Source organism: Hyperolius riggenbachi, chromosome 2 (assembly GCF_040937935.1).
Source record: "Hyperolius riggenbachi isolate aHypRig1 chromosome 2, aHypRig1.pri, whole genome shotgun sequence".
NCBI classification, from domain to species: domain Eukaryota; kingdom Metazoa; phylum Chordata; class Amphibia; order Anura; family Hyperoliidae; genus Hyperolius; species Hyperolius riggenbachi.
In genome coordinates, this window is record NC_090647.1 from 402,913,299 (window position 1) to 402,941,230 (window position 27,932).

Below are 27,932 nucleotides of genomic sequence, written 5' to 3' on the forward strand. Positions count from 1 at the left end.
AGGTGAGAAACTGTCTTCTAAAAAGACTTCTTGTCTATCTCTCCTGTTGTCCCGGATGACGGTTAGAGAAATACTCCTATTAGACCTACCGGTAATGGAGTTTCTAAGCGTCTTCCGGGACAACCCTTATAACCCGGCCCTAGCTGGGAACACCTTTCTATTTTTTCTATATCGGTTAGATGGATCACTAGGGGGTGTATATATTTTTTCTGCTATCTTCATTTTTGGTGGTTTCTAGTAGGTTCTACTTTTAGATGCACTGAGGAATGAGGGTGGGCGGGGGCTTTTAATGCTTCTTGATTGATCGTTTCCCCAGATCGGAGGAGGGACCGGATCTCCTGTTGTCCCGGAAGACGCTTAGAAACTCCATTACCGGTAGGTCTAATAGGAGTATTTTCTTGCTACTGGACCAGTGTCCAGAAAATTGATGACTTAAAAATTGTTTCACTTCACTGTACTGGCTTTCTTTCTTACTGCCCCCTGCTGTTGTGGGTCTGGCTTATTTAAATGTACTAGACAGTGCTTCCTAATCTTCAGGGCCCATGTAGCTACCTGCTTGGAAATCCAAATATTATGACAAAATTAACACTATATACCTCACAATTAGCAAAGCCACTACGCACAGCTCCAGCCTACCTTCACCCCACCCTCCCCTTTTTCTAGTGTGAATACAGAGTAATAGAACTACCGTATTTATATAGGAATAAACCAGATTTTTTTTTCTTCTTCAATACTTGCTTTTTTGTTTTCCCTATTCTTTTTTTACTAATACTCATTCAAGCAGTCTATGATGCAATGTATTTGAAAAGTAAGCTGCTAAAGCCAAGCTGATAAAGCCAAGGAACTCCTTACCTCAACAGATCAGGACAGCTCCATCCCTGGACGTGTTTAAATCCAGACTGAAAACCCACCTGTTCAGTTTGGCATTTGCAGAAATATAACTTTTGTTGTGTGAATACTTCATCCTACTACCAATTACTGAATCTGAGAGAGCCTAAGCGCTTTGAGTCCTATGGGAGAAAAGCGCTATAGAAATGTTATTGTATTGTATATAAGCAATATAGTTCAGACATTGCACTGATGCTTGAAGAAAAAAATGACCTAAATGTAAGGTAAAGAAAATGTTAGGCATCGTACTGTAATTTCCTGCCTTCTGGTGGTAATATTGAGTTGGACTGCCCTGGACTTCTAGCATTCACCAGCAGGTGGCTGTATCCTGATCTTGCCAACCCTGGACTTCCACCAGCAGATGGCCAGAACTTAGAACATGCAATAGTTAAACAGCCTGTGATTCCTGCTCCATTATAAACCGCTATCAGATCCACACCTTGGACCTTGCAGTGTCCAGTCGCAACCTAAGAACTTGCTCCAGTTTCCAGATTGGTCCAAAGGACAAAGCAAATACGCAAATATTTCCCTACAGCCACCATTACTCTAATCAACTCCAGTCCAGTACAGCCTCCAGCCGATTCTGGTTTGGTGCAACCTTTAACCGTCTTGCCTCCAGTGCAGCCTCCAGCCATCTTGCTAACTGTGTAGCCTCCAGTGCAGCCTCCAGCCATCGTGCCTCCTGTGCAGCCTCCAGCCATCGTGCCTCCTGTGCAGCCTCCAGCCATCGTGCCTCCTGTGCAGCCTCCAGCCATCGTGCCTCCTGTGCAGCCTCCAGCCATCGTGCCTCCTGTGCAGCCTCCAGCCATCGTGCCTCCTGTGCAGCCTCCAGCCATCGTGCCTCCTGTGCAGCCTCCAGCCATCGTGCCTCCTGTGCAGCCTCCAGCCATCGTGCCTCCTGTGCAGCCTCCAGCCATCGTGCCTCCTGTGCAGCCTCCAGCCATCGTGCCTCCTGTGCAGCCTCCAGCCATCGTGCCTCCTGTGCAGCCTCCAGCCATCGTGCCTCCTGTGCAGCCTCCAGCCATCGTGCCTCCTGTGCAGCCTCCAGCCATCGTGCCTCGAGTCAACTCTTGTCTGGTGCAACGCCTAGCTGTATTGCCTCCAGTGCAGCCCCCAGACAATTCTTGTCTGGTGCAGCCTCCAACCGATTCCTACCCAGTGCTCCTTCCAGACTATCTCCCTCTGGTACAGTTAGCACATATTGTGGCTCTCTTTTCACAGCTATTAAAAATCTTGCATGCAACAGATCCATTGCCAGAAACCAAGAGTCCCAGCCAGATGCTCAGCCCGGGTACCATGCTCAGCCCGGGTACCAGCCAGATGCTCAGCCCGGGTACCAGCCAGATGCTCAGCCCGGGTACCAGCCAGATGCTCAGCCCGGGTACCAGCCAGATGCTCAGCCCGGGTACCAGCCAGATGCTCAGCCCGGGTACCAGCCAGATGCTCAGCCCGGGTACCAGCCAGATGCTCAGCCCGGGTACCAGCCAGATGCTCAGCCCGGGTACCAGCCAGATGCTCAGCCCGGGTACCAGCCAGATGCTCAGCCCGGGTACCAGCCAGATGCTCAGCCCGGGTACCAGCCAGATGCTCAGCCCGTTTTGCCATCCTCTGTTACTTGTCTTTCACAGACTTTTCTTGGCACTGACTCCTGTTGCTGCCCAGCCATCACAGACTTTTCCTGCTGCTGCCCAGCTGTTACAGAATCCTTCTGCAGCCCATTCTGTTACAGAATTCTGCTTCAGCCTAGCAGTTACAGGCCTCTGCTGCAGCCCAGCCGTTGCAAACTTGTGCCGCTGCCCGGCCGGTGCGGACTTGTGCCGCTGCCCGGCCGGTGCGGACTTGTGCCGCTGCCCGGCCGGTGCGGACTTGTGCCGCTGCCCGGCCGGTGCGGACTTGTGCCGCTGCCCGGCCGGTGCGGACTTGTGCCGCTGCCCGGCCGGTGCGGACTTGTGCCGCTGCCCGGCCGGTGCGGACTTGTGCCGCTGCCCGGCCGGTGCGGACTTGTGCCGCTGCCCGGCCGGTGCGGACTTGTGCCGCTGCCCGGCCGGTGCGGACTTGTGCCGCTGCCCGGCCGGTGCGGACTTGTGCCGCTGCCCGGCCGGTGCGGACTTGTGCCGCTGCCCGGCCGGTGCGGACTTGTGCCGCTGCCCGGCCGGTGCGGACTTGTGCCGCTGCCCGGCCGGTGCGGACTTGTGCCGCTGCCCGGCCGGTGCGGACTTGTGCCGCTGCCCGGCCGGTGCGGACTTGTGCTTCCTCTGTCCTCCCGCATGGCAATGGGTCCTTGTACTCCAGGGTCGCCTCACCCTTGTATTATTCCACATATCATAGGAAGAAAAAAAATTGAAAGAAAACCGCTTCTGATAGTGCAGTCCCGTTTATTGTAAAATAAGTTTAAGACCAATTTAAACATAAACATAAAAATGGCATCAGATGTTGACAGAGCGGCATTGGCATAAAAGATAGAGGACGTGGGTGGACTCGGTTCCCGGGTAATAGCTGAACCGCCACTTACCGCCTCTAAAGATTATCAGCCAGAAGATTAAAACCACCGCTGGGTGCTGACAAGCTAGACGCTGCCCACACACTCTGCTCGATTAGCCACTCCTCTCTCAATGAAGTCACTGCTGGCTCCGCCCAGGGGCTGAACAGTGTTTAGAGGTGGGAAAACAGCGGTTCAACTATTACCTGGGAACTGAGTCCACCCACGTCGTCTATCTTTTATGCCAATGCTGCTCTGTCAACATCTGATGCCATTTTATTATATATGTTGGTACCAAGTTTTCTGATCCTCCTGTTGGTATTGATTTTGCTGATCCTCCTGATGGTGCCAAGTTTGCTGTACCTCCTGTTGGTACCAAGTTTTCTGATCCTCCTGATGGTACCAAGCCTGCCGTTCCTTCTGATAGTACGAAGTCTGCTGATCCTCTTGTTGATTCAGAGCCTGCCGTTCCTCCAATCGGCTGCCCAGCCTGTTGGTATCCAGTCGGCTGTCCCGCCTGTTGGTATCCAGTCGGCTGCCCGGCCTGTTGGTTTCCAGCCGACTTCCCAGCCTGTTGGTATCCAGTCTTCTTTCCTCCCTGATGGTTTCCATTCTGCTGTTCTCTCTGATGGTATCCTGTCTACTGTTTTGCCTGTTTCCTTCCAACCTCGCTACCGTGCCTGATGTGCTCCAGTTCTACCTGCCTCACTGATGGTTCCCAGTCTATGTTCTAGCTTCCTTAGGTCCAATCTTCAAAATTACTTGCTGTTCAATGAATTCTAGGCATGTATATTTTGGCTTTATTTCCCTCCCTACCCACCCAGGTTTGGCATCTGCTGTTTGCTGTTCTACCTTCTGTTCTATCTATTCCTATCCAATGTTATCCAGTTGACCAACCTGCCTTGTGGTTTTAAGTATGGGTGAAAGTCTCTTAAAACTCCAGTTGCAAAGTTTCGTTTTTTGTTTTCCTCCCTGCCCACTCAGCTTTGGCACCCGCTGTCCACCCTGCCAAGGTATTTTTTGCCTGCTGTTTCTTGGGACCCTGGACCCAGTCCTCCAGCAGGTGGCTGTATCCTGATCTTGGCAACCATGGACTTCCACAATCCACCAGCAGGCAGCTTATCATTGATTGCAAGAAGGACTTGAAGTTCCTGTTTCAGCCTACGGGTGATTCAGGAGCACTTTCTGCAGAAGTACACCACCAGTTGCTTACTGTTGCATGGACTACTTAAAGGGAACCTAAACTGAGAGGGATACGGATGTTTCCTTTTAAACAATACAAGTTGCCTGGTAGTCCTGATATCTTTGGCTACCGTAGTGGCTGAATCACACACCAAAAACAAGCATGCAGCTAATCCAGTCTGACTTCAGTCAGAGCACCTGATATGCATGCTTGCTCAGGGGCTGTGGCTAAAAGTATTAGAGACACAGGATCAGCAGGAGAGTCGGGCAACTGGTATTATTTTAAAAGGAAAAATCCATACCCTTTTCAGTTTAGGTTCCCTTTAAGAACTGCCTCTTCCTCCTCCTAGCTGCTAGAACTTAGTTGCTCCTAGGCCTGAGTATTCTGGACATTGCTGTACCTGTTCCCTGATTCTGATCCTGTGCCTGTACCCGCTTACTTGTTGCAGAGCCTGTTATCTTGCCTTGACTCTGCAGACAAATTCCGCAGCGCTGTACAGTGTATATTGTCTAGTCACTAAACTGTCTCTCAAAGTGGCTGACAATCTAATCTCTACCATAGTCATATGTGTGTATTGTATAGTGTATGTATTGTAGTCTGTGGCTAATTTAGGGGGAAGACCGTTAACTAATCTGTATGTTTTTGAGATTTGGAAGGAAACCGGAGTGTCCAGCAGAAACCCATGCAGACACGGGCAGAACATACAGACTCCATGCAGATAGTGCACTTCTGATTATCTCCCTAGAATGGAAGAGAGATCCGCAACCATGTCTTCACAAAGATTCTTTATTTAGGACATATCCTAGTACAGCCAAAACCTCCTAGCTGACATGTTTCGGACCGAAGTCCTTAATCATAGCTATTATGCAGGTTTCAATGTCAGATTTAAAAAGAGGAAGGAGCAATTATGGGGGGGGGTACTTCCCACAAGAGGGGCGGATCAGAGCTCAAACCCAACCCAAATGCTAGGTTCCTCACAACATAGTGCAAATCAAATCAAACAAGAAAAGACATTTAAAAACACAAGGAACAGATAATATGCAAAAAGAACATGATTAGATGTTTTGAATCACAATACTGAACATGCATGCTAATTGCCACAATAATATTGATTTGAGGTGAATAACTGGAGAGAACGATGGTGAGACTCTGAAAGGGATGAACCAGTCTAACTTGTGACTAACGCCACATCCCATCTAGTGTTCAGGCCGTGGGGCATCCTTGTTCCCAAACGAAAAATCCAGTATGCTTCTCGTTTACGAATCCTGGCCTGTAGGTCCCCTCCTCTTTTCGACAGGGAGATCCTCTCTACACCCTGAAATGAAAACCTGGACATGTCACCCTGGTGGACTGTGCGATAATGTCTCTCCACATTGGAGATATTTGTGGTGTCCCACCCTGCTCCCAAATAATATTCCGAAATCCGAGCTTTTAGAGGCCTTGTCGTACATCCAACATATTGTAAGGCACAGATTTTGCATGTCACCAGATAGATTACATTTGTGGTATTGCAATTGATGAAATGTTCCCAATGGCATGCTTTGTCATGTAGAATGGAACTGCTGAACTCTTACCTTAGCCAGTCTTTGTCTTCTTTATTTCAGCCAATGGCATTCCGAAAACATGAATGGGATGATGTTGCCCACATGATCTGCTGTTGTCTGCCTGTCCCGGAAAGTGAATGGAAGCTTAATGGCTACTACAGGTATAACAAACATGGAAGCAGCATGGCTGTAGATATAATATTATAGATAGGTTATTACTTTCATATACCATCCTCAACTGCTTTGAACAGGCTCTGCCACCTAAAGGTAGGCAGCATACACAAATAGCCGCTTGATTTGATAAACACATCAAATCAAGCTAAAACCAACAAAAAAAAAAATTGCCTCACTTTAATGATTTTTATTTAAATATTTGTTGAAACTCAGTGGGGACTGGTGGTTAGCCTATCAACCATAGACGAGCAGTCAGCTGCCTCCATTCCCTGGACAGATCGGCTTTTATGGTTCTCCTCCTTCCTCTACCCTGTATTCCCGCACTCACCATATGGAGTCCTAACAAAACTGCCATCAGGAGCATAAAGGATTAATGGGTTAGCTGCATGGGACTGCCCATCCAGCCTGCCCACCCATCCAGCTCTCTATGCTCAAACTTAGCACACCTATTCTTGGGCAATTTCGCCCATTCCCCTTTGCAGCAAAAAAAGATGCTTCTCCAGCACCTGGCAGCCGATATGTCCCTCGCCGCAGCTCCGGTGTCCCGCAGTCCCCTCTGTTTTAGATGTCAACCTCGCTAGGTCGGTATCTTCTGCACGAGCGCCAATCGTGAGCGTGCTCACATGGTCTGGAGCGTTCTGAGCAGGCACAGTACTTCTGCGCCTGCGCAGAATGCTCCTGACCATGTGGATGCGATAACGAGCGGCGCAGCTACATTTTTACGCATTGCACCAGTAATGCGTAAAAATGTTTGTGTTAATGTTCCTGCACTAGCGGGAATGCGTAAAAATGTACACAATGCGGCCCGCCGACCTCCGAGGTCGGCAAGCTGCCAGCGGGGGACTGGAGCAGCAGTGAGTGACTACGAGGGCACAGGATGACCCCACAAATGACTCCATTTTAGAAAGAAGACACCCCAAGGTATTCCGTTAGGAGTATGGTGAGTTCATAGAAGATTTTATTTTTAGTCACAAGTTAGCGGAAATTGACACTTTGTGGAAAAAAAAAAAAACAATAAAAATCAATTTCTGCTAACTTGTGACAAAAAATAAAATCTTCTATGAACTCGTCATACACCTAACGGAATACCTTTGGGTGTCTTCTTTCTAAAATGGGGTCACTTGTGGGGTTCCTATACTGCCCTGGCATTTTAGGGGCCCTAAACCGTGAGGAGTAGTCTTGAACCCAAATGTCTCAAAATGACCTGTGTAATCCAAAGGTACTCATTGGACTTTGGGCCCCTTAGCGCAGTTACGCTGCAAAAAAGTGCCACACGTGGTACTGCCATGCTCAGAAGTAGTAGTATAATGTGTTTTGTGGTGTATTTTTACATATACCCATGCTCATTGGGAGAAATATCTCTAAAAAAAATCAAAAATGTGTAATTTACAGAGATATTTCTCCCACTGAGCATGGGTATACGTAAAAATACACCGCAAAACACATTATACTACTTCTCGTGAGTACGGCGATACCACATGTGTGGCACTTTTTTGCACCCTAACTGCGCTAAGGGGCCCAAAGTCAAATGAGTACCTTTAGTATTTCACAGGTCATTTTGAGGCATTTGTTTTCTAGACTACGCCTCACGGTTTAGGGCCCCTAAAATGCTAGGGCAGTATAGGAACCCCACAAGTGACCCCATTTTAGAAAGAAGACACCCCAAGGTGTTCCGTTAGGTGCATGGTGAGTTCATAGATTTTATTTTTTGTCACAGTTTGTGGAAAATGACAATTTGTGAAAAAAACAATAAAAATCAATTTCCGCTAACTTTTGACAAAAAATAAAATCTTCTATGAACTCGTCATACACCTAACAGAATACCTTGTTTTTTTTTTTTTTCTAAAATGGGGTCACTTGTGGGGTTCCTATACTGCCCTGGCATTTTAGGGGCCCAAAACTGTGAATAGTCTGGAAACCAAATGTCTCAAAATGACTGTTCAGTAGTATAAGCATCTGCAAATTCTGATGACAGGTTGTCTATGAGGGGGCGAATTTTGTGGAACCGGTCATAAGCAGGTGGCCTCTTAGATGACAGATTGTATTGGGCCTGATCTGATGGATCGGAGTGCTAGGGGGGTGACAGGAGGTGATGGGTGTCTCAGGGGGTGGTTAGAGGGGAAAATAGATGCAATTAATGCACTGGGGAGGTGATCGGAAGGGGGTCTGAGGGGGATCTGAGGGTTTGGCCGAGTGATCAGGAGCCCACACGGGGCAAATTAGGGCCTGATCTGATGGGTAGGTGTGCTAGGGGGTGACAGGAGGTGATTGATGGGTGTCTCAAGGTGTGATTAGAGGGGGGAATAGATGCAAGCAATGCACTGGCGGGGTGATCAGGTCTGAGGGCACTCTGAGGGTGTGGGCGGGTGATAGGGTGCCCTAGGGGCAGATAGGGGTCTGATCTGATTGGTAGCAGTGACAGGGGGTGATTGATGGGTGATCAGTGGGTGATTAGATGGCAAAACAGATGTAAACAATGCACTTTGGAGGTGATCTGAGGGTAGGTCTGCGGGCAATCTGATGGTGTGGGTGGGTGATCAGATGCCTGTAAGAGGCAGGTTAGGGTCTAATCCGATGGGAGGCAGTGACAGGTGGTGATGGGGTGATTGACGGGTGATTACAAGGGAGAATAGATGTATACAGTACACGGGGGGGTCTGAGGTGGTTCTGAGGGTGTGGGCGGGTGATTGGGTGCCCTAGGGGCAGATAGGGGTCTGATCTGATTGGTAGCAGTGACAGGTGGTGACGGGGTGATTGATGGGTGATCAGTGGGTGATTAGATGGCAGAACAGATGTAAACAATGCACTTTGGAGGTGATCTGAGGGTAGGTCTGCGGGCGATCTGATGGTGTGGGAGGGTGATCAGATGCCCGTAAGAGGCAGGTTAGGGTCAGATCTGATAGGTGGCAGTGACAGGTGGTTATTGACGGGTGAATGACAGGTGATAGGTGATTACAGGGGAGGATAGATGTATGCAGTACACAGGGGGGGGGGGGGCTGGGGAGGATCTGAGAGTGTGGGGGGGGGTTATTAGGAGCCCCCAGGGGGGGGCAGTTTAGGGACTAGTTAAAAAAATTACTAGTGACAGGGAGTGATTAGGGGGGTGATTGGGTGCAAAATGGGGTCTGAGGGGTTGGCGGTGGGGGGGGGGGGGTCTGAGGGGTGCTGTGGGTGATCAGAGGGAAGGGGGGGGGGAGAGATCAGTGTGCTTGGGTGCTTACCTTCGTGGCTGCAGCCTGCCCTGGTGGTCCCTCGATCACTGGGACCACCAGGGCAGGAGGCAGCATGTATAATACGCTTTGTATACATTACAAAGCGTATTATACACTTCCATGGCGGCATTCAGGCAGCTAGTTACCCACCGGCGCTTCCGAACGGCCGGTGGGTTACAGCGCGAGGGGGCGGAGCCTGTCGCCGGCGGCTGATCGCGTCACGAATGACGCGATCGCCGCACGGCCACGCCTGCTGCCGCCGCCGATGGGCTTATTGCGGTCGTTTGGGCCCAGCCCTTGCCGTCGCCCATCGGCTTAAGGCGGTCAGCAAGTGGTTAAGATCTCTCCAGAGATGTTAAAGAGACACTGAAGCGAGACTAAATCTCGCTTCAGGTCTTATATATAGCAGGGGCACGTGTGCCCCTGCTAAAACGCCGCTATCCCGCGGCTTAACGGGGGTCCCTTCACCCCCAACCCACCCCCCGCAAACCTGGGTCGGAAAAAAGGTCGCTGGACCTGATCTTCCTGGAGGCAGGGCTAACGGCTGCAGCCCTGCCTCCAGTCGCGTCTATCAGACGCGCATCGCCGCCTCTCCCCCGCCCCTCTCAGTGAAGGAAGACTGAGAGGGGCGGGGGAGAGGCGGAGGTACGCGTCTGACAGACGCGCATGGGGCAGGGCTGCGGCGGTTAGCCCTGCCCCAACCAGGAAGCGCTCCCCCGCTGCTCGGAGGGGGTTTGGGGGGACAGGGACCCCCGTTAAGCCGCGCTATAGCGGCGTTTTAGCAGGGGCACGCATGCCCCTGCTAGCTATGAGGTCTGAAGCGAGATCTATTCTCGCTTCAGACTCTCTTTAAAGGGAACCTAAGCCCTAGGAAAAAAAGAGTTTCACTTACCTGGTGCTTTTACCAGCCCCCTGCAGCCATCCTGTGCCCTCGAAGTCACTCCTGGATCCTCTGGTCCACAGCCTGCAGCTAGTTTAGTTTTTGCCAACTCTGAGTTGGCGGGCCGCCATGCGTATCGTTACACGCGTTACCGCGGTAACAGGACGCTATAGCGGGTGTCTAACTAAACTAGCTGCCGGCGAAGGACCAGAGGATCCAGGAGTGACGTTGAGGGCACAGGATGGTAAAAGCCCCAGGTAAGTGAAACTCATTTTTTTTTTTTCCCTAGGGTTTAGGTTAATTGAATTTTAGTCTGGGTTGCACAGAAGAAACAGTTTTGTGTGCTACCAAACCAGGTATCACCTGAATTATAACACCAACACCAACTGCATCTGCTAGCCAGAATAAACAGGGACTAAAGTATTCTTAATTCGTAAGCAACACTGTAAGAGATGTTACTGTTTCGCCTATTTTGTGTATGTTGTCATTATAGAGAAACTGTGGGCCAGATTTATCAAAGCATTACCGATAGTTTTTCTTCTTAAACAGTTCTAACCAGCAGGGGGATTTGCATGAAAATAAGAAAATTCTTAAATCCTACTTGATACTGGCAGTTTAGTGAAATTCAAGAGCTGCATTACAGTTAAAGAACCACTAGCGCGAAAAAAGTAGGCAGTTAAAATCTGACAGAATCGACAGGTTTTGGTCCAGTCCATCTCCTCATGGGGGATTCTCAGCGTTTTCTTTGTTTTCAACAGTATTTCCTGAACAGCAGTTAAACTGCCAAAATAGTAAGATACCAGTCAGCCTCTCTACTCACTTGCATACTATTTTGTCAGTTAGACTTTGCAACTGCTGTTCAGGAAATACTGTTGAAAACAAAGATAACCCTGAGAATGCCCCATGAGGAAATGAACTGGCCCAAAACCTGTCGGTTCTGTCAGATTTTAACTGCCTGCTTTTTTCGCAATAGTGGTCCTTTACGTAAAGTGCAAATCCATTCCTAAACTGCCGCAGATTACAAAAGTGCTTAATCGCACTTTTACACAGATTGTGCAGGCTAGACATCATTTGTGAAGGGCTCCTCCCTCCTGCTTAATTTTGTAAAGCTTTTCTGTGCTTAAAGGACAACTGTAACGAGGGATATGGTGACTGTCTTATTCATTTCCTTTTACGCAATACCAGTTGCCTGGCGATCCTGTTGATCCTCTGCCTCTAATACTTTTAGCTGTAGACCCTGAACATGCACGCAGGAGTTTATGATATTGTCAGATCTGACAAGATTGGCTGCATGTTTGTTTCTGATGTTATTCAGACACTACTGCAGCCAAATAGATCTGCAAGACTGCCAGGCAACTGCTATTGTTTTAAAGAAAATAAATATGGCAGCATCCATAGCCCTTTTGCTACAGTTGTCCTTTAACCCTTCCAGCGCTGGGGACGACTGGATTGGTTCATTTTCAAGCTATATTTGCAAAACAATTTACTTAACCACTTTGCATCCAGACCTTGTTTCCCACTTATTGACCAGAACAGTTTTGACAGTTTAGCTATGTTCTTATTTAACCACTTCCACACCATGACATTTTATGCTGATCTGTGCAGCGTGGGCTCTCCAGCCCACAGCACAGATCAGCTAGCAGCCAGGGCGATCAGACTTCCCCCCCCTTTTTTCCCCACTAGGGGGATGTCCTGCTGGGGGGGTCTGATCGCCGCCGGCTGCTTGCGCTTGCGGGGGGGGGGCTCTTCAAAGCCCCCCTCCGCAGCGCTTCCTGGCCTCCTTCCCCTTCCCTCCCTCTCCCTCCCCCTGTGAGCGGCGCAGGACGGAAATCCGTCCTGCGCCTGATGGGATAGGCTTTAGCCTATCAGATGCCGGTGATCCCCGGCCAATCAGAGGCCGGGGATCGCCGATCTCCTCTACGGCGCTGCTGCGCAGCAGCGCCGTATACATGTAAACACCGGGGAAGATCTTCCCCGTGTGTTTACATTTACCCTGCGAGCCGCCGATCGGCTCGCAGGGTGTTCACGGAGACACCCTCCGTGAGCTGACATGGAACGGCCGCTCATACGAGCGGCCGTTTCCATGGTATACACTTCTGGATTCAGGGGCGTGTATATACGCTCCGAGAATCCGGAAGTGGTTAATCAGGAATAACTTTATCCCTACTTATGACACAGAAATGAAATATATATTGGGTTTTTTTTCAAGACAAACTAGGCTTTAATCGTATGCCATTTTTTCCCTCAAACAATTTTGTTTTCTACGAATTTTAATGGGACCACAAGGAGAAAAATAGAAGAAAAAAAACACATTATTCCTCAGTTTTACCAATTCCAGTTTAAAAATAAAAAGTGCTACTCTATTCTTACCGCTTATCACAAAACTTAGATTATGTTCCTGTCAAAATTTATGGTGAAGATATTTGATTCTGAAATAATGCTACAGAGTGTATTTTTTTACCATGAACTGAGAAAATAAGTGTTTTTAATGGTAAAAATCAGTCTCATTAGCTAAGGAAACCTATATTCCCGTTCACCAATTAGTGCTGCATCAGATTGTGTCAGAATTGTGCACAGGAGCAAGCCCAATCCTGCACAGCACTGCTTCTGCTACAGGACGTATATCTACTGACTCGTGGCTTAGATTAAGTCACAGAGGACGTATATATACTGCAGTAGTGGATAAAGTGGTTAATCCTGCTTGAACTTGGAAATATTTGCATCTCATTGGCCATCCCTACTAGGCACTGGCTGCACTATCCAGGCTCTGGCTGCCCAGGCTAGTGCTACTTATTAGACCAAATGCTGTGGATACATATTTATGTACCACTTATTGATGCACTACAGCAGTGAGGACCTGCCTGACCTAGGTAGTGGTGATGCAATAGGTTGCAGTGGTGGGCATAATTGCCTGGGAGGGGATGTGTACACAGAGGAGATTGCTGAACTAGTCAGCGCTGGCCATGTTATGTATGCTTCGATTTCAGGTTTATATGTTCCTTTACTGTGTAAATGCTTAGAAATACTAGCAATAGGAATATCCTATTATGTTTTTCAGCAGTGACATTTGTGGATAACTCACCATTGTTGAACTGTATGACTGGTTGGTATGATTTGGGTATATTATCACATTGTCAGGCATTATAGACTGTTGTTAAAGGATAACTATCAAAGTTAACTAAAATTCTAAATGCCACATATACTTTATTTCCAGTAATTACTAGCTAATTACAAAGGCTTTTCTTTCATCTTTCTTTTATTTTTTGTGTGAAAAAAATTACATTTACAGAGTACAATTTTCACTGTGGGCATTAATATGGAGGACTGTATCCAGCATACAGAAACATTCCGCACTGGCTGTAATCCTGTGACTGAAATCTCTTCAGAATGATAGAAAGCAGGAATACAGCATGAAATGGTGTGTAGATCACTCCTCAGCTGTTCCTGTGACTCTCTCTCTGTCTCACGCAGTGTAAACAGAGATTACAGACCAGAAGAGCTCATTCTGAATGGTGGGGTTAAGCATGCAACAACCAGAATAAAGTAAACCACCTCTCTTCAGATCCTTTCGCTGTAGCTGAAAAATCATCCAGCTGTTCTCACATGATCTTTGAGAAAGCAGTGTGGGCAGGGCAGAAACAAACATTAAATCATTCCTCTGTGAATAGTGACAGAGAAGTGGAACCTATCCACATGGTACGGGCTGTACCATGTGGATAGGTTCCACTTCTCTCTCAGGGGCTCTGCCTTCCTAACCGACTTTGTTACAAAAGCTGATAAACAAAGCATTCCTTTCACACAGGCTGTGATCAGAAGCTTTCTATTGTTGTTTGCTGAAAGCTGTATAGGTATGTGGGGTTTACAGAATGACAGTTTATTTTATAGTTCCTCTTTAAGATTTTGAACTCTTTGATTTGTACTCACTGTTATATACCTGTGTCTATACAGTGGGATGCCAAAGTTTGGACAACCTTGTTAATCATCATGATTTTCCTGTATAAATCGTTGGTTGTTACGATAAAAAATGTCAGTTAAATATATCATATAGAAGACCCACACAGTGATATTTGAGAAGTGAAATAAAGTTTATTGGATTTACAGACAGTGCACAATAATTGTTTAAATAAAATTAGGCAGGTGCATAAAGTGGGCACTGTTATTTTATTGATTCCAAAACCTTTAGAACTAATTATTGGAACTCAAATTGGCTTGGTAGGCTCAGTGACCCCTGACCTACATACACAGGAGAATCCAATTATGAGAAAGAGTATTTAAGAGGGTCAATTGCAAGTTTCCCTCCCCTTTTAATTTTCTCTGAAGAGTAGCAACATGGGGGTCTCAAAACAACTCTCAAATGACCTGAAGACAAAGATTATTCACCATCATGGTGTAGGGGAAGGATACAGAAAGCTGTCTCAGATTTCAGCTGTCTGTTTCCACAGTTAGGAACATATTGAGGAAATGGAAGACTAAAGGCTCAGTTCAAGTTAAGGATCGAAGTGGCAGATGAAGAAAAATCTCGGATAAACAGGAGCGACGAATGGTAAGAACAGTCAGTCAACCCACAGACCAGCGCCAAAGACCTAAAACATCATTTTGCTGCAGATGGAGTCACTGTGCATCGTTTAACCGTTCTGCGCACTTTACACAAGGAGATGCTGTATGCGAGAGTGATGCAGAGGAAGCCTTTTCTCTGCCCACAGCACTAACAGAGCCTCTTGAGGTTTGCTAAAGCACATTTGGACAAACCAGCTCCCTTTTTGGAATAAGGTGCTGTGGACTGATGAAACTAAAATTGAGTTATTTCAGCATAATAAGGGGTGTAATGCATGGAGGAAAAAGAACACAACATTCCAAGAAAAACACCTGCTACCTACAGTAAAATATGGTGGTGGTTCCATCATGCTGTGTGGCCAGTGCAGGGACTGGGAATCTTGTCAAAGTTGAGGGAAGCATGGATTCCACTCAGTATCCGCAGATTCTGAAGACCAATGTCCAGGAATCGGTGACAAAGCTGAAGCTGCAATGGGGCTGGATCTTTCAACAAAACAATGACCCTAAACACTGCTCAAACTCCACTGAGACATTCATGCAGAGGAACAAGTACAACGTTCTGGAATGGCCATGTCAGTCCCCAGACCTGAATATAATTGAAAATCTGTTGTGTGAGTTAGGCCACATACACACATCAGACCATAGTCTTTTGAAAATGAAAGATCACAGACCAATTTTACCCCCTTCCATGTAGTATGAGAGCCATACCTTCACAGTTTATTCTATGGAGCTGAACTCCCCATCAGAAAAAAAATCTTTGCAATATGCTGCACACACAGATGCTGTACAGACACAAAAGATCAGTATCTGCAAAAGATCTGTTTGTCAAAGATCCGTTCCTGCAAATTGCATTCATAGTCTATGAGATCTGCAGATCATCATACACACCTTGTTTAACTGACATTCATCTGCAGATCAGACAATCATCTGCAGATCTGAAAATCCATCCTGGTGGATCTGATCTGCAGATGAATGTCTGTTAAACAAGGTGTGTATGATGATCTGCAGATCTCATAGACTATAAATGCATTTTGCAGGAACGGATCTTTTGCAGGAACAGATCTTTTGCAGATACTGACCTTTTGAATGTCTACAGCATCTTTGTGTGCAGCATCTTGCAAAGATTTCTGTCTGATGGGGAGTTCAGCTCCATAGAATAGACTGTGTAGGTATGGCTCTCATACTACATGGAAGGGGGTAAAATTGGTCTGTGATCTTTCATTTTCCAAAGACTATGGTCTGATGTGTGAATGAAAAGATGGAGGGAAAAGGCTGCGCGTCCCTAAACACATGTTGCAAATTGAATGGTTAATTCAATTTCAGTTAATTCCTCCTAGTTTAATAAATGTTAGCACTTGTCTTGGATGCAGGGCATGCATTTTTCAGTCTGACAGAGGCGGTGTATGCCTGTGCGATTAACCATTCAATTTGCAACATGTGTTTACGGACGCGCAGCCTTTTCCCTCCATCTTTTCTTAACTTTGTAACTATGTAACTGTCAGGTTAGCTGCTCCTAGCCCCTCCTCCTGAGTTTCCTGTTTGCATAATAAGTAGTAGCAGATTTGCATATGATTTGCATCTGAATGGAATGCAAAGTGTGAAGAAAATCTATTTAGGTGCTGCACACTGAGCTGGTGGTCATTTCGGATGCAGCCTTAGTGGTATGCGCTGGCGTTCTCCTCGCTGATGTGTGTATGAGCCTTTAGAGAGCTGTCCATACTTGAAAGCAATAAAGCCTGAATGAACTAGAGATGTTTTGTAAAGCGGAATGGTCAAAAATACCTTCAAGCAGAATCCAGACTCTCTTTGGAACCTACAGGAAGCGTTTAGAGGCTGTAATTTCTGCAAAAGGAAGATCTTCTAAATATTGATTTCATTTCTTTTTTGTGGTGCCCAAATTTATGCATCTGCCTAATTTTGTTTAAACACTTATTGCACACTTTCTGTAAAGCCAATAAACTTCATTTCACTTCTCAAATATCACTGTGTGTGTCTCCTATATGATATATTTAACTGACATTTTTTATTGTAACAACCAACGAAAATCATGGCGATTAACAAGGTTGCCCAAACTTTCGCATCCCACTGTTTAAATTATGTTAAACCTTAGTCAATTTGAGGTTAAATCACTACTTTTCTTTGATATCTACCTTTTTAGGTAATTGGTCTACAGCCAGAAACAAGGTGTGCAGACGCAATTTAAACAAGTAGGTGGAGTATTGCGATTTCTCTTTTGCATTTGTTTAGGTTTTCAGGTTGTCCCATTATACTTTTCACTCGTAAATTGTTCATAAATATGAGCTTGAATGGTAATTCCATTAACATTTTAAGAAATAAAAAATAAGGCCTCTTTTTTTCCACGAGCAGTTGAAGGTGGGGAATTCACCGCTTGTCAGCAATAGATGGCCCGAACGGTTCCAGGCGCACTTTCGGTGGTTCGCGTTCACCAGCGAAGGTGAACTTTTGCGGAAGTTCGATTCGCCCCCATAGTGCGCCATTAGGGTCAACTTTGATCCTCTACATCACAGTCAGCAGGCACATTGTAGCCAATTAGGCTACACTCTCTCCTGGAGCCACTCCCTCCCCTTATAAAAGGTAGGCAGCCCCGGGCTTTACACTCACTCGTGTGCCTGCATTACTTAGTGAAGGGACAGCTGCTGGCAGACTCTCATAGGGAAAGATTAGTTAGGCTCTTGTAGGCTTGTTAGTTTGCTCCTGGCTGATTGTTATTGCTAAAATAGAACCCCTCAACAGCTCTTTTGAGAGCTAATGTTCTCCTGATGTGTTTTTTTTTTTTGTGTTGCCCACTGACACTATACAGCCCTATCTGTTGCAGTTGGATCTTGGTAACTGTTATTACTGTGCCAGCCAGGCCCTGCCTAACTATCTATACTGGGACACCTACCTATGCCTACCTACCTATACTAGGGCACCTACCTATGCCTACCTACCTATACTGGGTCTCCTACCTATGCCTAGCTAACTACTGGGGCACCTACCTATGCCTAGCTAACTACTGGGACACCTACGTATGCCTATCTACCTATACTGGGACACCTACCTATGCCTAGCTAACTACTGGGGCACCTACCTATACCTACCTACCTATACTGGGACTCCTACCTATGCCTACCTACCTATACTAGGACTCCTACCTATGCCTAGCTAACTGCTGGGGCACCTACCTATGCCCACCTACCTATACTGGGGCACCTACCTATGCCTACCTACATACAAGAAGATAATAAGGTTGTTGCTTTATTGTGGACAGACCAAATTTGATCAGCTGGACAGTCACTGTTGTTCTATCATTGAGCTACCACAGCCCGGCGACCATATGGGCTTGAAAACCGCTAACGCCATGGTGCGCACCAGTCCAGCACGGCCATCACTACGCAAACAGCTGTTTGCAGTGCGTTATACAGTGAGTTTGGTGTGTCAGTGTGAAGCAGTACTCTAATTACACTCCCTGATTGATGTATACACATGCAAGATGTTTTAAAGCACTTTAGTCTTGCAATTTAGCATTCAATGTGATTTCTGCACTTAAAACGCTGCTTTGCGTCAGATCCAGATTTTTCCCTGGGACTTTTGGCGTATATCCCACTCATCCATGCCCCCCTCCAGGTGTTAGACCCCTTGAAACACCTTTTCCATCACTTTTGTGGCCAGCATAAATGTTTCTAGTTTTCAAAGTTTGCATCCCCATTGAAGTCTATTGCGGTTCGCGAAAGTTTGCGCAAGCCGAACCTTTTGCGGAAGTTCGCGAACCGAAAATTGGAGGTTCAGGCCTGTTCTAGACAGGCACATACAGTGGTGTGAAAAACTATTTGCCCCCTTCCTGATTTCTTATTCTTTTGCATGTTTGCCCCACTTAAATGTTTCTGCTCATCAAAAACCGTTAACTATTAGTCAAAGATAACCTAATTGAACACAAAATGTAGTTTTAAATGATGGTTTTTATTATTTAGTGAGAAAAAAAACTCAAAACCTACATGGCCCTGTGTGAAAAAGAAATTGCCCCCTGAACCTAATAACTGGTTGGGCCACCCTTAACAGCAATAACTGCAATCAAGCATTTGCGATAACTTGCAACGAGTCTTTTACAGCGCTCTGGAGGACTTTTGGCCCACTCATCTTTGCAGAATTGTTGTAATTCAGCTTTATTTGAGGGTTTTCTAGCATGAACCGCCTTTTTAAGGTCATGCCACAACATCTCAATAGAATTCAGGTCAGGACTTTGACTAGGTCACTCCAAAGTCTTCATTTTGTTTTTCTTCAGCCATTCAGAGGTGGATTTGCTGGTGTGTTTTGGGTCATTGTCCTGCTGCAGCACCCAAGATCGCTTCAGCTTGAGTTGACGAACAGATGGCCGGACATTCTCCTTCAGGATTTTTTGGTAGACAGTAGAATTCATGGTTCCATCTATCACAGCAAGCCTTCCAGGTCCTGAAGCAGCAAAACAACCTCAGACCATCACACTACCACCATCATATTTTACTGTTGGTATGATGTTCTTTTGCTGAAATGCTGTGTTACTTCTACGCCGGATGTAACAGGACACGCACCTTCCAAAAAGTTCAACTTTTGTCTCGTTGGTCCACAAGGTATTTTCCCAAAAGTCTTGGCAATCATTGAGATGTCTTTTAGCAAAATTGAGACGAGCCTTAATGTTCTTTTTGCTTAAAAGTGGTTTGCGCCTTGGATATCTGCCATGCAGGCCGTTTTTTGCCCAGTCTCTTTCTTATGGTGGAGTCATGAACACTGACCTTAATTGAGGCAAGTGAGGCCTGCAGTTCTTTAGATGTTGTCTTGGGGTCTTTTGTAGCCTCTCGGATGAGTTTTCTCTGCGCTCTTGGGGTAATTTTGGTCGGCTGGCCACTCCTGTGAAGGTTCATCACTGTTCCATGTTTTTGCCATTTGTGGATAATGGCTCTCACTGTGGTTTGCTGGAGTCCCAAAGCTTTAGAAATGGCTTTATAACCTTTACCAGACTGATAGATCTCAATTACTTTTTGTTCTCATTTGTTCCTGAATTTCTTTGGATCTTGGCATGATGTCTAGCTTTTGAGGTGCTTTTGGTCTACTTCTCTGTGTCAGAAAGCTCCTATTTAAGTGATTTCTTGATTGAAACAGGTGTGGCAGTAATCAGGCCTGGGGGTGACTACAGAAATTGAACTCAGGTGTGATTACCCTGGTGCTCTTCTTGGACTCTTTCATTTGACCTACTATTCATGAGCCGCACAATATCCAACACGGAAGATTTCTGCTTGAAGCAAACCGCACATTGTACTGCATAGACCGTTAAAAATGTGTAGACACTGCCTGTCTCGTGTACTATTGCCTGTCTTGCTTGTATTATCGCTATTTTCTATGACTGTCCCGCTTGTTATGTTTGTTATGCTTATGTTACTGTCTATTGTCTGTTGCCATTGCCATGTGAACCACAACCAATTCCGGGTTCGACCTCGGTCGCACTTGGCGAAATAAAATGATTCTGATTCTGATAAACCACAGTTACCGGTAAGTTATTTTTTAACAAGGGGGGCAATCACTTTTTCACACAGGGCCATGTAGATTTGGAGGTTTTTTTTCTCACTAAATAATAAAAACCATCATTTAAAACTGCATTTTGTGTTCAATTATGTTATCTTTGACTAATAGTTAACGGTTTTTGATGAGCAGAAACATTTAAGTGTGACAAACATGCAAAAGAATAAGAAATCAGGAAGGGGGCAAATAGTTTTTCACACCACTGTATGAGGGGTCAGTCAAAAATGGGTAGGGGGCATCATGTTTGAGAAAATTTGCGGTGTGTGAAAAATGGGCTTGGTCACGACATCATGTGGGCGTGGCTAACTGTAATGTAGTTATACCAGCTAATGTATTTACATAAAAAAATATGAAGTAAATGCGCATAATGACACAGCGGTTTCCCAATAAATGCATGTAATGACAGACAGCGTTTCCCCAGTAAATGCACGTAATGAGAGACAGCATTTTTTACCAGTAAATGCACGTAATGAGGAACAGTGTTTTCACCACTAAAAGAAGCATAAGATACAGCGTTTCACCAGTAAATACACGTAATGTGTAACGCACCTGGTTGTATGGATACTGATTTGCTGAGGGCTGCAGCTCTTGCAGCTTACCAACCAGAGTCCCTGGACTGGAAACAGGAATCTCCGGTGAACAAGGGGCAGGAGTGTGGTCTGGGAGTCTCTCCCACGAGACGGGTCTGGTACTGCAATGACCCGTACACCAGGCAGGATGACAGATGATTCACTGGTTGATCTGTTGGTACACTTGGATAGCAGGAGGTCGGCAACAGAGCGGGTTCTCGGACAGGCAGAGGTCGGTAACGGAGCGGGTTCTTGGACAGGCAGAGGTTGGCAACGGAGCGGGTAGTCAGGCAGGCAGAGGTCGGCAACAGAGCGGGTAGTCGGACGTAGCAGAGGTCAAAGCCGGAGCGGGTAATCAGACGGGCCAGGGTCAGCATTAACAGAACAAGAAACAGGCAGACAAACGTCAGGTCACAGAGGAAACTAGCTGCAATACTACAGCACTGAGCTAATCCCTCGGCGAGCTTAAATAGCCCGTTCGGCGCGTTAAGTGACGTCATGCGTGATGACGTACGCATGCGTACCAACAAGCGAAACTGATGTACACGCGGACGTCCGTCCACTACACCTTCCGGCGCAACAGTTTAAGCGTGCACGCACGGCGCCGCGAACACCCACCACCGGACCACCACCAGTGGCAGCCCGATGACGAGCCTTCAGACGCCCACGGACATCAGTCTTTGCCAGCCGCCGCACTCGCCCAGGTAACTGACCATGACAATGCCCCCCCCCCTTAGGGGCAGCCAGTTTACCAGGGAATTTCTGATGAAACCTCTTAACCAATACAGGTGCGTGGACGAAGGAGGTTGGTTCCCAAGTGTTATCTTCAGGCCCATAATTCTTCCACTTGACCAGATACTGCAAGTGCCTACCTCTCCATCTGGAATCAAGAATGGCCTCCACCTCAAATTCCTCTTCACCATTTACAATATCCGGTGGTGGTGGTGAAGAATTCTGTTCAGGAAAGAGGTCTGGTAGTACTGGTTTTAATAATGCAGCATGAAACACAGGATGAATTTTCAGTTTATCAGGTAATTTCAGTTCATATGCTACTTGTCCAACTCTTCGTTTAACCTTAAATGGTCCTATAAACTTAGGTCCCAACTTTTTTTGAAGGACAAGTAAGTCTCAGATTCTTGGTCGACAGGAACACATGATCTCCAATTGCTAAGTTTAAGTCTCCCCTCCTATGACAGTCAGCTTTCTTCTTAAAATTCTGGGACTGGGACACGGATTCTTGAAGAAGTTGATTGTTTTGGAATAAAAATTTAATTTAATTAACTCTTCCGCGGCAGGAACAGATGTTTCTTTAACCATATTAGGAAGGAATGAAGGATGATATCCATAATTTGCAAAAAATGGTGTTTGATTAGTAGAAGCATGAACCGAGTTATTATAGGCGAATTCTGCAGATGGAAGTAATTGTGACCAGTTATCTTGTGATCCTGTAATAAAGCATCTGAGGTACTGTTCCAATATTTGATTAGTACGTTCTGTCTGACCATTAGATTGAAGGTGATAAGCAGATAAGTGTAGTTGTATATTTAATAGCTGACATAAAGCTCTCCAAAATTGAGAAGTAAATTGCGTTCCTCTGTCTGATACAATATCGTTAGGAATGCCATGTAACCGAACTATTTCTCTAATGAAAGCAACAGCAGTGGCTTTGGCTAAAGGCAGATTTAGCATAGGAATGAAATGCGCCATCTTTGTTAGTCTGTCCACCACTACCAAGATTGTATTAAAACTTTCCGATCTAGGTAACTCCACAATAAAGTCCATTGGAATTGAGTGCCAAGGTCTAGGAGGAACAGGTAGTGGGTCTAGCAGCACCCAAGGTAAGATTGGAACCCTTACTTCGCTTACAGACTCGACAGGACTTCACATACTTCTTACAATCCTTCCGTAAAGTAGGCCACCAGAAGAAACGTTGTATTAATTTATAAGTCTTTGCCACCCCAAAATGTCCGGCCAGCTGATCATCATGGCACAACCTAAAGACCTCTAATTGATGGTTCTCCGGCACAAAGATCCTGTCCTTAAACAACCATAGACCGTCTTTACATACTAGTTGGGCTTTGATTTTATCTGGGGGATCCCAGAAATCTTGGCGAAGCTGTTCCATCAGGGTCGTTTGCATAAGTAAAAAATTTTGCTGGGAAAGAATGGTGTCTGTAACCAGTGGTGCATTTTGTTCCGGGAACATGCGGGATAAAGCATCGGGTTTGGTGGTTTTAGAGCCAGGGCGATATGTGATGTGAAATGAAAATCTTGAAAAAAAAAGTGCCCATCTCGCCTGTCTAGGATTAAGTCTTTTAGCAGTTTTCAAATATTCCAAATTCCTGTGATCCGTGTAGATCAGTATGTCCTGAGAAGCCCCTTCCAGTAAATATCTCCACTCCTCCAGAGCATATTTAATTGCCAGCAACTCCCTGTCCCCAACATCATAATTCCTCTCTGGATCAGACAGTTTTCTGGAATAGAAGGCTATAGGGTCCTCACGGAAGGCACCTCCAAATTAGCCACCCACCCACCTGGTCGATGGCAGCGAGACCTACGCAAGCTCAACCCTAGTGTCCTTGCTGACCCCCTCCATGCCCTCTCCTCCACTCTCCCCACCCTAACCTGTCCTAATCTTGCTGCAGCTCAGTATCGCCAAACTCTCTCATCAGCCCTAGAGAAAGCTGCTCCACCAATATTTCGCCACAACCGACCCCCTAACCCCCAGCCCTGGCGCACTACCCATACTCGCATCCTCCAGAGGAAAACACGCGCCACTGAACGGAAATGGAGAAAAACTAGACTTAACCAGGATTTCCTACAGTACAAGACCAACCTGCTGCAGTTCCACACTGCCCTTGCTCATGCGAAGCAGGAATACTTTACCAAGCTCATCGGAGCACAAGCTTCCAACCCCCGGCGTCTTTTTGCCACCTTCAACTCCCTGCTTAAACCCACCCCCCACCCTCCGTTTCCTCCCTCTCTGCCACAGATTTAGCCACCCACTTCACCAACAAAATTGTCTCCATCCGCCAGGAAATATCCAATCTCCAATCTTCACCTCCCACCCCCTCCCAACCAGCTCCTCCTCCACCCTATCCTCCCCTCACATCCTTCACTCCTACTACCACCGAGGAAGTCAACCACCTACTGCAGACTTCCCATACCACTACTTCCCCCACCTTGACCCCTTCCATTCTGATTTACTCCAGCCTCACTTCACGGAATTGGCCCCAGTCCTCACTACCCTGTTCAACCTCTCCCTATCCACAGGCACCTTCCCCACAGACTTCAAGCAGGCCACTGTACTACCCCTGCTCAAGAAACCCTCACTCGACCCCTCGCTACCCTCCAACTACCGTCCTATCTCCCTCCTCCCCTTTGCCTCAAAACTCCTTGAGCGTCTGGTTCACAAACGCCTGACCCAGTACCTCAATGCCAACTCACTGCTAGACCCACTCCAATCTGGATTTCGGCCTGCCCACTCAACCGAAACTGCTCTCACCAAAGTGGTCAACGACCTTGCCTTAGCTAAAGCTGAAGGTAAATACTCCATTCTCCTCCTCCTTGACCTGTCAGCAGCTTTTGACACAGTAGATCATCCCCTACTCCTCCAGTCCCTCCAGTCCTTGGGCATTCACAATCTCGCCCTGTCCTGGCTTTCATCCTACCTCTCCAACCGCTCCTTCACGACCACCTTCAATGAGTCCTCATCCACCCCCAACCACCTCTCAGTGGGAGTCCCCCAAGGTTCGGTCCTTGGCCCCCTACTGTTCACCCTATACACATCCTCCATTGGCAAGGTTATCTCCTCCATGGGTTTTAACTATCATCTGTATGCAGATGACACCCAGATCTACCTCCACACCCCTGACATATCCACCACTACCATGGACAAGGTCTCCTCCTGCCTATCCGCCATCTCCTCCTGGATGTCTGCTAGGTTCCTGAAACTAAATCTAGACAAAATGGAATTTATGATCTTCCCACCCCGGCCATCCACGAACCTCCCAGATGTGCATGTCACTGTTAACCACATTACCATTCGCCCTACCTCTCAAGCCCGCTGTCTGGGTGTCACCCTGGACTCCGCACTCTCCTTCACTTCCCACATCCAAAACCTCACAAAGTCCTGCAACTTCCACCTTCGTAACATCTGTAAGATTCGCCCTTTCCTGACCTCTGCCACCACCAAACTCCTCATCCATGCCCTCATAATTTCCCGCCTTGACTACTGCAATGCCCTGCTGTCTGGTCTCCCTATGACCCGAACAGCCCCACTGCAGTCCATCATGAATGCGGCAGCCAGAATTATCCACTGCTCCCATCGCTCCACCACGGCAGATCCCCTCCTAGAATCCCTCCACTGGCTTCCTATCCAGTCCAGAATCAGATTCAAGATACTGTGTCTGACCTACAAATCTGTCCACAAAACCTGTCCAACCTACATTTCCGATCTTACTCAGAGGTACACACCTAGCCGCTCACTCCGCTCTTCCAATGAACTTCGCCTAACCGCCCCCCGCATCACCCAGTCCCATGCACGCCTCCAGGACTTCTCAAGAGCTGCTCCAACACTATGGAACTCCCTACCTCCACCCATTAGGGCAGCCCTCTCCTTCAACATCTTCAAGAAAGCCCTCAAAACTCACCTTTTCACTCTGGCCTACTACCCCTCACAAGTGCTCTAAACCTACAGCTGAACTCTGGTCCCCTACCATTCGTGTCCTTATCTCTCCCTCTAGATTGTAAGCCTTTGGGCAGGGTCCTCCTCCTTTTGTGTCCTACCTGATCTTGCACCTCCATTACTGTGAACCCATGCTATGCATCTGAGTGAACCTAACTTGCCTAATCTCCATGCTCCATCCAGTGACTGACTAAGCATTACCTTGTACTAATACTGTGCTGTGTGATCTGGTTTTCTTGTATTCCTGTATTGTCATATTGCTGTATGTCACCCCTAAATATTATCTGTAACCTAAATTAATGTTCAGCGCTGCGTAATATGTTGGCGCTTTATAAATACAATAAATAAATAATAAATAAATAGGGTGAAGAGCCGCTTTCAATCCTGATCTTTGGGACAAGACAGCACCTACTGCTGATTCAGAAGCGTCTACTTCTAAAAATAAATGGCAGTGCTGGATCCAGATGTTTGACAATCGGTGCAGAGGTGAATAACTTCTTAAGTTTTTCAAAGGCAGACTGGGCTTCTGTAGTCCAATGAAACTGAACATGCTGACGTGTTAATTGCGTAATGGGAAGAATAATGGCAGAAACATTTTGAATAAATTTCCTATAGAAATTCGCAAATCCCACAAAACGTTGCACTGCTTTTCTGTTGGTGGGAGCTGGCCATTCCAAAATCGATTGAACCTTTTGTGGATCCATAACAAACCCATCAGCTGAAATAATAAGTCCGAGAAACTGAATCGTATGCTGTTCAAATTCGCATTTTTCAGCTTTTACATAGTTTATGGAGTCTCAGACGTTCCAACACTTGACAAACTTGTTTCCTGTGTTCTTCCAGGGATGATTAAAATATTAGAATGTCATCCAAGTAGACTATTAAAAAAATGATCAATGGGTGTGACCAAGATGGCGCTGTAAGCGGTCGCTTCTTTTAGAGCTCTGCTGCCCAGCATCTCCCTAGTGGATGAACTCCGAGCTTTCGAGTGATTAAACAACCGCTTTTTACCTCTGGGGATAATCTATATTCCCTCAAGTACACACTGGAGGACTCGTGGGCCGTACCGCCGGAGGAGGGAAGGCAAGCAGAACCCTCGACCCTGGCACAACCAGACTACCAGCCCGCCATCTGGGACTCCTCTGTCGGCCCGGAACGCACACCGAAGTCGACACACAGATCTACACCCTACCCTGCAATGCCTCCGAAAGCCAATAAAGCTAGCAGGGAGAAGGAAGACGCAACAGAGCCTGCAGATCAGCCTCCAGCTACTCCCCTGCCACAAAGGTCGGGTAGAGGAAAGCATGGTAAAGATGGCGGCGGGCATGAAGACAACGCTGAAGATGACCCGGGTATGCCGACTTTGCTGAATTGCTCGAAGCAATCCGCACCTGCCAAACCACATTGACGGTCAAGATAGACCACCTAGACACTGGCTTGAGTCTGCTCAGGGGAGACGTGGGTAAGCTTAGAGAGAGAACGAGGGACCTAGAGCACCGCACCTCTGACTTGGAAGATACCACCCAGGCTCATAGCGTGGCGATCCCGGGAATGCAGCTCCGTCTCACACATCTAGAGGATAGAGCTGTAGACGCGGAGAATCGTAACAGGCGCAACAACCTGAGAATCCTAGGGCTACCGGAGGGGGCTGAAAGCTCAGATACCGCTACTTTTATTGAAAATATGCTTCGCCAGATGCTACCAGGAGATACCTTCTCTGACCACTTCGTGGTAGAGAGAGCCCACCGGGTGCCTTCACGTAAAGGACCTCCTGGATCACTTCCCAGGCCCATCATACTGAAACTGCTCAACTTTAGAGATCGAGACGCCATCTTGACAGCAGCAAGAAAGGCAGGAGAGCTGAAATACGAGAATACCAAGGTAATGATTTTTCCAGATTATACAGTGGAGACCCAGAAGCTGAGAAAGACGTTCCAGCATGCTAAAGCCAAGCTTAAAGAAAGAAACATTGTTTATTCCATTCAGTTTCCAGCCAAATTAAGGGTACAAGATGGCGAAGCGGTGCATTTTTTTGATAAACCTGCTGATGTCATGAAGTGGCTGGATGCCTTACCCTCAAAACGAGTGAGTACCTAATGGCGAATATGCCCTACTGTGTGCTTATGACTTTACAAAGTGCTGGGAGAACCTGACACCACTAATAGCAGAACTTGTGCGGAAGACCTTTGCTTTGCCTTTTTTCTATTTT

The 27,932-nt window shown here is 46.8% G+C and overlaps 1 protein-coding gene across 4 annotated transcripts in view; it reads left to right on the top strand.

Annotated features, from left to right (window-relative positions):
• The window catches only part of GPR161 (G protein-coupled receptor 161), a 146,317-nt gene that overhangs the window by 15,992 nt on the left and 102,393 nt on the right, over positions 1 to 27,932 (top strand). For all 4 annotated transcript variants that reach the window (XM_068269795.1, XM_068269797.1, XM_068269798.1 and 1 more), the window contains 2 exons: positions 6,155 to 6,255; positions 17,073 to 17,121. Coding sequence is in view for 1 of the 4 variants with exons in the window: in XM_068269798.1 (XP_068125899.1) it covers positions 6,243 to 6,255; positions 17,073 to 17,121 (62 nt within the window). In the remaining 3 variants the exon portion in view is untranslated. The remainder of the gene's footprint in view (positions 1 to 6,154; positions 6,256 to 17,072; positions 17,122 to 27,932) is intronic.